The 12,879-nt window shown below is 47.5% G+C and overlaps 2 protein-coding genes across 2 annotated transcripts; both read left to right on the top strand.

Moving 5' to 3' along the window:
• The first annotated feature begins 2,936 nt into the window (after nt 1–2,936).
• Nucleotides 2,937–3,905, top strand: LOC117126126. Its single transcript, XM_033273535.1, has one exon. It carries the CDS (start codon nt 2,937–2,939, stop codon nt 3,903–3,905), a length of 969 nt encoding a protein of 322 aa, XP_033129426.1.
• Nucleotides 3,906–6,683: 2,778 nt separating this feature from the next.
• On the top strand, nt 6,684–8,408 carry LOC103874132. Its single transcript, XM_033273534.1, has one exon. The coding sequence runs from the start codon at nt 6,684–6,686 to the stop codon at nt 8,406–8,408; it is 1,725 nt and encodes a 574-aa protein (XP_033129425.1).
• Nucleotides 8,409–12,879: the final 4,471 nt, after the last annotated feature.

The following is a 12,879-nucleotide window of genomic DNA, read 5'->3' as shown; positions in this document are numbered from 1 at the left end:
AATTTTAATGCAAGGACTTCTGTAAGAAATACCGCTCAAGCAGCTAGTATTACAATGTAGTTAGTTATTAATAGTAAAACAAGGTATTTGAAAATATTATTAGCTGTTCTGATTTTAATACCAAAGCTTGATTCATTCAACACGTACTTCTAGTCAAAAACCAGTTTCAAGTTTTAACATTACCATATAATATGTTTTCCTTTCGCAAAAACAATATGCCAACAATTATATATGGCGAAAACAATACGCCAACAACTAGACATTTTAAAAGTTTTCGATTCCTCTTTTCCCCACTCCTCGCGTTATGGGCCATGCCAAACGATCAATACGCAAATACATTGAACAGTAATTGTTTAGCAGTTCTAGAAGAAGTCATTACGCGTTTCAATATTTGATTCTAAAATGTAGTTTATTTTGTTTTCAATACTGTAAGGAATTAATTTATTTAGGGGAGGTTCCTTTAGACATCGAGGGCGCCATTGAATTCGAGAAAGATACAAGGGACCTGATACCGTGTGATGATCGTTTTACTTGGGAGGAGGTCCCTCTTCGGGTCTACCTTTGGTCACTGAGAGGACCACATAGCCATTACGTATTTAGTTACGCACAGCATAAATATATACTATGCAATGCATAGTTCAGGTGTATGTATAGAAATATACGTTGCACTTGAGTAGTAGTCAGTCGTGTATCTAGGGCTAGATAAGTCTCTATGATGCGTACGAACCACGCCCTTACAGTCCATTATTGCCTTTTAAATCTGCAGGCCCCATTCTTCCCTTGTTTTTTCTCACCTTTAGCTTTAGCTTTATTTTGAAATACTCTCTTTGATTTGTTTAACAAAAAGCTCGAAATCTGGAATATTGTGTATTGAAATTTAAATACTTTAATTTGTTGCGAAAAAGTATTCATATATAATTATGCACACCAGAATTATAGGTTTATATATAAGAATTTTTCCCATAGTGGAACTCAAAACAGGAGTATCAGATTCAGAGTAATGTTTTTAAGTTCACTTTATCTTGGGTTCACCCCTTATGATGAATCTTTAGGTTCACCAACCAATAGAAAATTATCATTTTAAATCTAATATCTTTTAATTAAGAAAACAAAATAACTTACCAAATTATATTATGCTTTTAAAATAAAAAATAAAAGATTAAATAAATAAAAATAACAATAATTCTAAAAAAATATTAATTAAAAAAAATATTTGTTTTTAAGATTTAGAGTCTAGTGTTTAAGATTTATAATTTAGAATTTATCCAAATGTTTAGTGTTTTTCCTAGGATTTAGGGTTTACCTAAGGGTTTAGGGTTTACCCAAGGGTTTAGGATTTTTCCAAGGGTTTAGGGTTTAGGATTAGAGTTTAGTGTTTTGTTGACAACATGTTTAGTGTTTTTCCAAGGATTTAGGGTTTACCCAAAAATTTAGGGTTTATCCTAGGGTTTAGGGTTTAGGATTTGAGTTTAGGGTTTAGTATTAGAGTTTAGGGTTTAGTGTTTTGTTGACATTATTTTTTTTAATTCGTTTTTTATATATTATTTTTATTTATTTTTAAATTTTATTTTGAAAAGATAATATAATTTACCAAGTTATTTGGGTTCCTTAATTAAATCTAAAATGATAATTTTTTATTGGTTGGTGAACCTAAAGAGAGTGAACCCAAGAACAACTCTTTTAAGTTAGGCTTATAAACGAGGAAAATCTCACAGCCGTTAGATCTTCGGGTTTTAAGTTGGACGTGATCTACGATGTAGCTGAATTTTGCGGGTCCCATGTTTTAAGTACTTTTACAGAATCTAAAAGAAAGAAAAAAGATAAAGCTACGTCACGTGTCAGAAGTACTCCAGAGCAATAGGATTCGACGCAATCCACTTAGCTCTGCCTTTACGATTTAATTTGCCACGTGAAAATTTTCATCCCTCACCAGTTAAGTGAAAAATCAAATTAATCTGCACACGATACATCGTGCCATATAACTTTCTTACATTTGTTTTGAGTGAAACTTTCTTACATTTTTTGAATAAACTTATTTCTTACATTGAAAACACAATAAGAATTTGTAATCAGCTACGTAAGTGCGTGACAAATGAAACACATGTATGCTCGGTTACAACTGGATATGTTTCAAGGAAATCTACATTTAAATTTAAAGTAACTTCGTATACCAACTCGTATCATAAGACTATGAGCATTTTAAAGGAGAGATGAGAGGGTGGTTATGTTTCTTATCACCATTAATAAAAAGTTGAGCTGAATAAAACAAATATCCAAAGCTTTTTTGGCCGACGTTCAAAAGTCACAAGAGAACCAGTACATTTCTTGTAGCCATCATCTCAGCCTTTTCGGTTTATGTCAGTGGATTAGGATAAATACATATAACCGGTGTCACGAGTATAAGATATAGTTTTTGTAGGAGATGGATTACATCCCTCCACAAGGCCCGTCAAATAACAGGCCCTATCCCAATAAACTTAGCTAGTTTAGTCGGCTTAGCGGCTAGAGGTGTTGACCCGGCTCCAGAGTACTTTTAGCCGATCAGTCAAGCCGATCGATGATACTCGGCTTAGAGGGAACAGTGCCAAGGCCCGCATACTCGGCCTTTGGCGACAGGGCCCAAAAGACACGGCGATTAGGACATCACAGACAAGTGTACTATAAGAAGGGAGGAAAGGACAACGAGAGGAGGACTTTTGGACAACTCACACACTAAGCGGCTAGATTTAGGGTTTCCTAATCATCTCTTTGATCTTGTCGCTTAAACCTCCGACTTTGTCTCCTTACCTTTCATCAGTCTTGTAACCCATTGTTTTGATTCTAATAAAAACGTCTTTAGTCACCCCATCTTGAAGTTCATCTTTCTAATCAGCTGAATCTCGTACAAACAATTGGCGCCCACCGTGGGGCTGACTAAAGCAACGTTCTAGATCTACATGGCTCAAGACGACGCCGCCTTCGGCGCTCCAGGCGAGGAACCGACGCCTACGCCTGCGGCCGCGCCGCCCATCACCTCAGATTTCATGAGCTCCGTCATGGCTCGACTCGCTCGCCAAGACGAAGTCCAAAAGACAACCAACGACCAACTCGCTGCGTTGGTCGCGGTGCTCACAGCTCCTGACGGACAAACGAGCCGTCCCCAGCAGACACGCCGCCGCCTCTTCAACACAAACCTTACGGCAACCGGAGTCGACCATATCTCTGACGACTCGGAGCCTAACGACACCCTTCTCGCGGATGCTCTCCCAGCAGGTTCAGATCTCACAACAATACGCGAGCTCGCCGAGCTCAAACTCAGCCTTCAACAGATGGGCGAGAAGATCCACCAAGTAACCAGCGCAGCTCCGCAAATCGAGAGTGTACTCGCCGCAATCTCGCGTACTCCTTTTACTCGCGCGCTAACTAGCGTGCAACTCGGAAAGATAGAGAAGCTGCGCCTACCTGAGTATAAGCCCGGCGGAGACCCGGTGGAACATATGACAGCTTTTAACATCGCGATGGCACGAGCTCGACTCCCTGACGACGAAAGGGATGCAGGTTACTGCCAGCTTTTCGTTGAGACTCTTCACGAGCAAGCCCAGACTTGGTTCTCCCAGTTGGAGGAGAACTCAATCGGATGTTTCCGCGACCTATCAGCAGCTTTTCTCAAGACATACATCATGTTCATAAAGCGCAGCGCCACCGCATTCAGCTTATGGAACCTCAATCAGAAGAAGGACCAGAGCCTGCGCGAGTACATGGAGAAATTCAAAGCCGTAGTGTCAAAGATTGAGATCCCAGACGGGATCGCTATCGACGCCTTGCGCAATACCTTGTGGGTCCACTCAAAGTTCCGAGAAGACCTGTACCAGAACCCAACCAAGTCGCTCCAAGACGCTATCGCGCGCTCCGATAACTTCATCTGAATGGAAGAAGACACCAACGCAATTCTCAGCAAGATGAGCGCGCCCAAGGCTCCAGCGGCTAAGAGCGCAAATACGCGACAAGAACCGCGCCAGCACGCTTCAAACGACAAAAACGGTCGTAAAGACGGTTACATGTATGTCGTCAACGAGAACAACGTACCGATCTCTACTCTCGTAGTTCGCGGGGAGGGGTGGAACAAGTGGGCAAGAGAACTCGAGTCGCCCGACAAACAAGTCGATACTGTTTGCACCACCCAACCTACGGCGGGAGTCGGATCACCAGCAGGGCCTTCCCGGACCCTCGATCTCACCAAGCATTGCAAGTATCACGACGTCAAAGGACACGATACCTCGGAATGCAAATCTCTCTACGCACATTACCTCTCGTCCCTTGCAAGCGGCGAGTTTAAGTTCGAGCCCTTGAAAGCTAAACCAAAGAACGGTAAGAGCTGTAGCAAAAATAAGGAAAGAAAAGCCCAGCGCAAAGCCACCGGCAAAGGTCGACAAAACGACGCTCCGCAACGAGACGACGAGGAAGAAACCCCGAAGGATAACGGCGAGGGAGACTCCTCAGCCGACGAAGAGCACCCGGCAAATCGCCGACGCATCGAAGTTATACTCTCCCAGCAATCCTTGTCGTCCGACGAAGATAACGACGATTCACCCGTACCCGGAGATCTGAGAGACATCCTTAAACGGAAGTTCGAACCAGAAAATGAAGGCGATCCCAAGCACAGAAATCTCCGGACGATGTTGGATGCACGGAAGTCTCGGCGCATCTCGACAAGCGACGGTAACAACAACGAAGGGCCAATTAGCGACCTCCAAGATAAACTGAATGCCGGAGCATGCGATCTTCGCATGAAGCTCAACCGTTCAAAACTAACAGACTTACGACGACAGTTGGAACGAGTTAAAGGTCAGCCTATACTGCCACCTCCTGATACCAGCATATCCAAAGACCTCCGCGCCTTACTGGACTCTAAGCGAGTACAAACGGGACAGCCGTTGAACGTCATCATGGGAGGCTCCCCCCCTAGCGGCGACTCAGTCCGTTCCGTGAAAGATTATCGTCGACAAGTCGCGACGTCCCAGAAGTGGCCGACTAGATGACGCTGAAGGTGTTCACACGCCCCATAATGATCCCCTCCTCGTCGTCCTTGGAATTGGAGAGTATGATGTCACCAAGATCCTTATTGACACCGGAAGTTCCGTCGACCTCATCTTCCGAGGAACTCTGCAGAAGATGGGAGTCAACCTCGATGACATAAAAGCGTCCTCCAGAATGCTAACCGGATTCAATGGGTCTTCCGAAACTATCTTGGGAACGATCCGCCTCCCGGTGCGTGCATGCGGCGTTACTCGAACGGTCAAATTTGCCGTCGTTGGCACAAAAGCTCCGTACCACGCTATACTCGGTACCCCTTGGTTACACTCAATGCAAGTTGTCCCTTCCACCTACCATCAGTGCGTCAAGTTCCCTGGCATAAACGGGAAGATAAAAACATTGCGCGGGGACCAAAGGGCCGCTAGGGATCTCCTAGTCGCCACAGTCAAACTCCAACGGACGTCACTACCCGTTAACTCAGTGTCTCCTCCAACCTCAAAAGTCTACTCTCAGGAAAACGAGGTTCTCGAGTTACCTATTGATGATGCCGACCAGAGTCGCACCGTGAGGGTTGGCGCATACCTCTCTGACGAAATGCAGCAGTCAGTTCTGGATTTCCTCAGAAAGAACGAGTCCACGTTCGCTTGGTCAATGGCAGACATGAAAGGCATCGACCCGACTATAACAACTCACGAAATAAACGTCGACCCAACGTTCAAACCTATCCGACAGAAGAGACGTAAGCTCGGCCCTGATAGGTCTAAGGCCGTAAACGAAGAAGTCGACAGGCTACTCGGCGCAGGTTCGATTGCTGAGGTCCGCTATCCTGAATGGTTGGCAAATCCAGTAGTCGTCAAAAAGAAAAATGGCAAGTGGCGCGTATGCGTCGACTTCACCGACCTGAATAAAGCCTGCCCAAAGGATAGCTACCCTCTTCCCAACTTCGACCGTTTAGTCGAGTCCACGGCTGGAAACAAGATGCTAACCTTCATGGACGCCTTTTCCGGATACAACCAGATAATGATGCACCCGGATGATCGCGAGAAGACGGCCTTCATCACAGATAGGGGAACCTATTGCTATAAGGTCATGCCCTTTGGTTTGAAGAATGCCGGAGCAACCTACCAAAGGCTTGTGAACAAGATATTCGCAGATAAGCTGGGTATCACCATGGAAGTGTACATCGACGACATGCTGGTTAAGTCGCTCCATGCCACCGATCACCTCCGCCATCTACAAGAATGTGTCGAAACTCTCAACAAGTACGGCATGAAGCTAAACCCAGCAAAGTGCACATTCGGGGTTTTTTCTGGCGAGTTCCTCGGTTACATTGTCACGCAGCGGCTTACGGGCAGGATAGCCTCTCTAAATCGATTCATCTCCAGATCCACCGACAAGTGCCTGCCATTCTACGATCTCCTGCGAGGAAACAAAAAGTTCATTTGGGATGAAAAGTGCGAAGAAGCATTCACTCAACTCAAGCAGTACCTGACTACACCTCCAGTACTCGCTAAACCGGACGTCGGTGATGTTCTATCTCTCTATGTCGCAGTATCAGAGGCTGCAGTCAGCAGCGTTCTGATAAAAGAAGACCGCGGCGAACAAAAGCCATCTTCTATACGAGTCGACGCATGACCAGACCAGAGACGCGATACCCAACTCTAGAAAAGATGGCTTTAGCAGTCGTTGAAGCAGCGAGAAAACTACGACCGTATTTCCAGTCGCATTCCGTGGAAGTACTGACTGATCAGCCTCTCCGAACGATACTCCAGAACACCAACAGATCCGGCAGACTCACAAAGTGGGCCATTGAACTCGACGAGCTCGATATCACCTACAAGAACCGCACGGCAGCGAAATCCCAGGTTCTTGCCGACTTCTTGGTCGAACTGGCCCCAGAATTGGAGCAAGATCTCACACTCCCAAGCTCAAACTGGACGCTGCACGTCGATGGATCGTCGACCAACAAGGGAGCAGGTGCTGGAGTCCAACTACAGTCCCCAACCGGTGAGCTAATCAGACAGTCTTTCAGCTTTGGCTTTCCCGCGTCAAACAACGAGGCAGAATACGAATCTCTGATCGCAGGACTTCGCTTAGCAAAAGCCGTAAAAGCTAAACGACTAAGCTTTTATTGCGACTCCCAGTTAGTCGCCAGTCAGTTCAGCGGCGACTACGACGCCCGCAACGATCGAATGGACGCCTATCTCAAAATAGTGCAAAGCCTGGCAGCAAAGTTCGAATTCTTCGAACTCATCAAAGTTCCGAGAGGCGAGAACGTCTGCGCTGACGCCCTCGCCGCCCTTGGCAGCAAGCTTCGTGATCAAGTGAAACGAACCATTCCGATACATCGTATCGAGAAACCAAGCATCGACGTCCTAACCGATCAAACCCTCGTTGCCCAAGTCGTTGAACCCGCTACTCCAGACGACGATGAGTTTGACCCAGATTGGAGAACTGAATTCATCGACTACCTCTCGAAGGGGGAACTCCCAGCCGAAAAATGGGCAGCTCGCCGGCTAAAAACCCGTAGCGCCCATTACGTCGTTCTCGACAATGAACTGCATAGATGGACTGCGAGTAAGGTGCTCTTAAAATGCATCCATGGCGACGAGACATCAAGGGTTATGGCAGAAACGCACGAAGGCACTGGTGGAAATCATTCGGGCGGACGTGCGTTGGCAATAAAAGTAAGGAGCTTGGGTTTCTTATGGCCAACAATGAACACGGACTGCGAGTCTTACGCGAGAAGCTGCGACAAGTGCCAACGGCACGCACCCAGCATCCATTGTCCAACCGAAATGTTGCGAACAACCACCGCTCCCTACTCGTTCATGCGATGGGCGATGGACATCATAGGACCACTTCCCCGTTCCCGCCAAAGACGCTTCATCCTCGTCCTCACCGACTACTTCACCAAATGGATCGAAGCCGAAGCATACGCTCAAGTCACAGACAAAGAAGTCTGCGGTTTCGTCTGGAAAAACATCATTTGCCGCCATGGTCTACCTTATGAAATTGTTACCGACAACGGATCGCAGTTCATGTCAGGTAATTTCAAGGAGTTCTGTGGCAAGTGGAACATTCGACTAAGCCCCTCCACTCCTCGTTACCCGCAAGGTAACGGCCAGGCAGAATCCTCCAACAAACTCATCATCGATGGCATCAAGAAGCGTCTGGACCTGAAAAAGGGTCACTGGGCCGACGAACTCGACGGAGTCCTATGGAGCCACCGCACAACCCCGCGAGGATCGACTAAATCGACTCCTTTCTCCCTCGCCTACGGTGTCGAAGCATGGCTCCTGCTGAAGTTAACGTTTCAAGCCTCCGACGTTCCAAGATGCCTCAATACGTCGAGCTCAACAAGGAGATGCTGCTCGACGCCCTCGACGAGATAGAAGAACGAAGAGATCAAGCCCTGCTGCGCATCCAGAATTACCAACATCAGATCGAGAGCTACTATAACAAAAAGGTCCGGGCCCGACCTCTGGAACTCGGTGATCTCGTCATGCGCAAAGTGTTTGAGAACACTAAGGAGCTTAACGCCGGTAAACTCGGCGCCAGGTGGGAGAGACCATACAAAATCATCAAAGTTGTTAAACCTGGCGTATACCGACTCGAAACATCGCGCGGAGAAGAAGTCCCACGATCATGGAACTCAATGCACCTTCGACGTTTCTACTCGTAGAAGTATTTTCCCAAAAAAAAAAAAAAAAAAAAACCGAGTAGATGCACCCCCGTGGTCACTTCTACTCGACCGAGTAAATGCGCCACCCACAGCCACTTTTACTCGGGAAAAACGAACTACGAATGGCTTGATCCTCAACCGAGGTACGTAGGCAGCCTTAACAGGTCCAGCTGTAACAAAACCAAAGTTAAAACCTTGTTTAGACCTCAATCGAGTAAACAATGATTTTTGTACCTAACGGTTCCCAATCCTCCAGCAGAGGACACGCGGACACTCACGTTATTTTGCCCATGGCTATGTCCTGATCAGACACTTAGCATAAGGACTACACGGTCGCGAGTCACCTATGCCAAAGAGCATTGACCGGCCAAACAGAGTGAATCTTCTCCTTTTCCCGACTAACGCGTAACGGATTAGCTACCCGGTTACTCGATCGTCACTAAGAAAACGGATGAAAGAACCTTCCACTCTTAAAATCAGTCCCTTGTTTTCGAAATTTGAATACTCACTTAGTTGTAATCTCAAATCGAAAATTGCAAGGAGACCTGAACGAACCCTTTTAGCGGTTTTTGTTTCTCTATCTACTTGCAAAGGCTAAGATTCAGGAAATTTAAGTTTCTAGCCGAGTATATCGCGAAACTGTAAAGATAACTGAAACATTACTTAGAAACAGCAAGTACGGATACATAAACTTAAGAGCGTGCTTAACACAGCAACTCGCCGATTAAAAAAAAAAAACATATGTTTAAATCGTACAACAACAAGATCTGTAAAAGATCACATCCACAGAAGAAAATCAGGCCGCAGAGTCTTGGTCATCTTCACTCCGTGAGACAGGGGGGTCGATCGTAGCGCCTTGATCGCCTTCACCTTGCAGAGTTGAAGGGTCAGCTGGAACCGAGTCTTCTACCTGGGTAGCCGCATCTTCCTTCTCGGCTCCTTCGGGAACTTCTTCCTCATTAGGCGGCGGCAGCAGCGTTGACGTCTCCGCGGCTCCTGCTCTGTTGTCCTCCTCGTCCTGCTCATCACCTTGCCCTTCAGAGGAAGAACCCGATATGAGAACGGGATCTTCGATACCCGCGTTCTCAGTTACCCCTTCTCGAACCAGGGTGTCATCCGACTCGGGAGCATCTTGTCCAGAAAGCCCTTCCAAATTCCCTTCCTCTGGGCGCTCAACAGAAGCGGCTCTCCTTGAACCCTCGACCCGTTCAGTTGGAGCCGACGTAACGTCAACCATGCGTTCATTGGACGCGTCCTCTGCGACTTCGCGCGAAGTGATGAGTTGAGAAGCGATCTCTGGCCTGATTAAACCGGCGTTCGACCCATAAGGATCAAAGGCTGATCTGAATCGATCATCCACAAACCGAGAATGGAGGATTAAGGGAGAAAGAACGAGGTCGCTATCGGAAAGCGTGTCTACGCGGAGCTTGTTAGCCTCAGCCTCATGGAAATTTTCCTGCTCCTTGAAGATGTCGATCATCTCTTGCGGGATTACTGTACCGCTTTCCTTTATCATCTCAAGGCACTTCCTCGTTCCTGAAGCCTGTCCGTGTAGGTTCTTCGCCTTCCCAAAAGCTTCCAAACGAGCAACACGGTCTCGTATGCGATCAAAGCAACGACCAGCCTTCTCGGACATAGCTGCTTCAACTCTCTCCCTTTCACGAGTAACCTCCAAGCTTCGCGAGTCCTTCAGGCGTTGCCTCTCTCGAATCAATTTCTCCACCGAGGCATCCCTTTCTTGAAGAAGCTCGGCCTTTTCTTTTTCAAGAGCCGCTGCAACTTGCTCTAAACGAGCCTTCTCGCTGACCAATTCTTTCTTCGCCGCCCTATCAGACTTGAGCTTGCCTTCAAGCTCTTCAAACTTTACTCAGAGAACCTCCTTCTCCTTAGCGGCTTTTTCATTGGCTTTCTTATGCTCGGCTCTCACCCTCTCGATAACCTTCAACCTAGTCTGCGAAAGCTTCTCCGCCGCTCCCAGCTGAGCCATCGTTTGCTTCAAAGTACTATCGTACTTCTCAACAAGGAAATTCATACTCCCGTCGCTCTGCGAAATAACGAATCTAAGTTAACAAATAACTTAAGTTAAAACCAACTAAGCTGGAAGAAGGAGAAGGACCAATGCATTACCCTTTTCCTCGCAGAAGCAGCGTCGAAATACTCGTTCTTGAAAAAAAGGTCGTCCAGCTGAGGCAACTCTCTCGAGCTACCACGGATCTGACGAGTCAGTTCAGCGCATTGAAGAGGGTTGAGAATCAAAGGAGTCTTCTCGTTGTAAGAAAACTCCACACGATCTGGAAACTCAATCCTCCCTTTCTTCACCAAAGAACCCCCAGAACGAAAACCCGTCCTAGTAGCAGAATCGAGAGCAGACCTCTCGCTCCCGGCAGGCTCGCTTCCGGATCCACCCGCTTCAGCCGTTGAAGCGCCTTTCCTTTTTCCTGAGGAAGTCGGAGGGGTCGCATCGTCTTCTATAGCAGCAACGGAAGGATCCGCCCCTGTAGGAGATAGGTGCGGCCCCGCCTCCGTAGACCTTTTCTTCGCTTTCTTCTTTGGGCGAGCCGCGGGCTCCGTTTCAGCCGCAGCAGCCTCAACAGCTTCATCCGCGACGCCCTCGACCGACACTCCTTCTCGGACCATGGGCGGAGCGACTTCCTCGCGGGGTCTCTTCTTCCCCGCCTTCTTCTTCTTCGTCCTCGAGCCATCAGAAGTCGCGTCAAGAGAAGCCGACTCGTCGTGCATAGCTTCATCAGCACTTTCACCTCGAGCCTTCTTGGTCTTCTTCTTCTTCTTTGAGCCTGAGGCAGAAGGCTCCGCAACAGTACCCGCGTTATGAGAATCAGAGGCACCACTCTTCGAGGCCCCTCCGTCATCATCGACTCGAGCACAACCCGAGTTAGTCGACCCGGAGGGACCAACATATGTCAATTTCCTCGACAGCAATTGCAGTTTCCCCTTTAGCAGAGGACTCAAGTCTGGCACTCCTTCCATGTTTCTAGCCTTGTTCAAAAGCTTCTGTTGCTTGCGGGTAAATAAAGAAAGACGCGACTTACGGGGACCGACTACACACGGAAGTCTCGATTCCCAATCAACTGCCAAAGATAAAAGTTTAAGGTTAGAGAATCACAGAACCTGGCCTCGACAAGTCAGAAGAGTTTTAGGAAAGAAAACAACAAAGTCTACCTCTAGCGATTCTAGCTTGTTGGCGACGGATCCACTCGACTAAGGTCCTCCCAACGAAGATGACTGTGTGCTGCTATCGCTTGCACACTCTCAAAGAACTTCTCCGGGTAAGCGATCGTATTCGGGTGACGGACTGCACAAAAAGAAAGCAACAAAGACAGTTAGCGTTGTCGAGTAAAGAACAAACAAACTAAGAGATCTCTACCAAGTTCTTTATTCCATAAAACGCGGTAGTCGTCCCCAGGCGGCTCTTCAAAAGCATGTTCGTCAGATTTGACGTAGAAGTACGCACGCTGCCAGTCCGGCGTCTTGTTAGGATGCCCAGTCAAAACATTGTAGCTCGCACGCATTTTCACCGAGAAAATCCCATTCGGCTCCGCTTTCGTTGAGGTTAGCTCTTCAAATACCCTCACGCTCATCGAGATATCCAGCTCCGCCGCCATAACCATCAACATCACGGCTATGCGTATCGATCCATTCAACAACTGAGAGATAGCAATATCTCTGCGGAACGCGTACGACGTAATCAACCGAGGAATGGGAAACCAGAGCTTGGTCTGGTCTTTGAAGTAAGACTCGTATACACATTGATATCCCACCGGAGGCGACCAAGGACGCTGTTCGGTAGAAGGGATAAGATAAGTAACACCGGCGCCGCCACATCGTATCAACAGATCCTTTACGGTCTTGTCGGAGGAGCAGGAGCTAAACACGTTTTCCCACGACTGAACCCGCGGATCACGCAGCACTTCGGGGGGAAGACGGGGGAGCTCTTCAAAGATTCCGCCCGGATGATAAATAACAGGATAGCAGTCGATCTGGTCGTAGGGAATATTCCGAACCACAGGGAGATGTTCCGGTCGGTTAGAACCAACTACTCGACGAGCTCGCCTACTGGACCCTACGACTGTTCTAAGCGCTTCAGAGCCATTTCCAACATCGCCTTCAAGGCGTCCTTCGCCCTCGACATCTTCCTCGTCTTCAAGGCGTCCTTCTTCCTC

This window comes from Brassica rapa, chromosome A06 (assembly GCF_000309985.2).
Source record: "Brassica rapa cultivar Chiifu-401-42 chromosome A06, CAAS_Brap_v3.01, whole genome shotgun sequence".
Taxonomy (NCBI): domain Eukaryota; kingdom Viridiplantae; phylum Streptophyta; class Magnoliopsida; order Brassicales; family Brassicaceae; genus Brassica; species Brassica rapa.
Note: the sequence above shows the minus strand (reverse complement) of the source record. Positions and strands in the feature narration are given on the sequence as shown.

Excerpts from the sequence above, each read along its gene's own strand:
- LOC117126126 (XM_033273535.1), top strand. The coding sequence starts at position 2,937 with ATGGCTCAAGACGACGCCGCCTTCGGCGCTCCAGGCGAGGAACCGACG.
- LOC103874132 (XM_033273534.1), top strand. The coding sequence starts at position 6,684 with ATGGCTTTAGCAGTCGTTGAAGCAGCGAGAAAACTACGACCGTATTTC.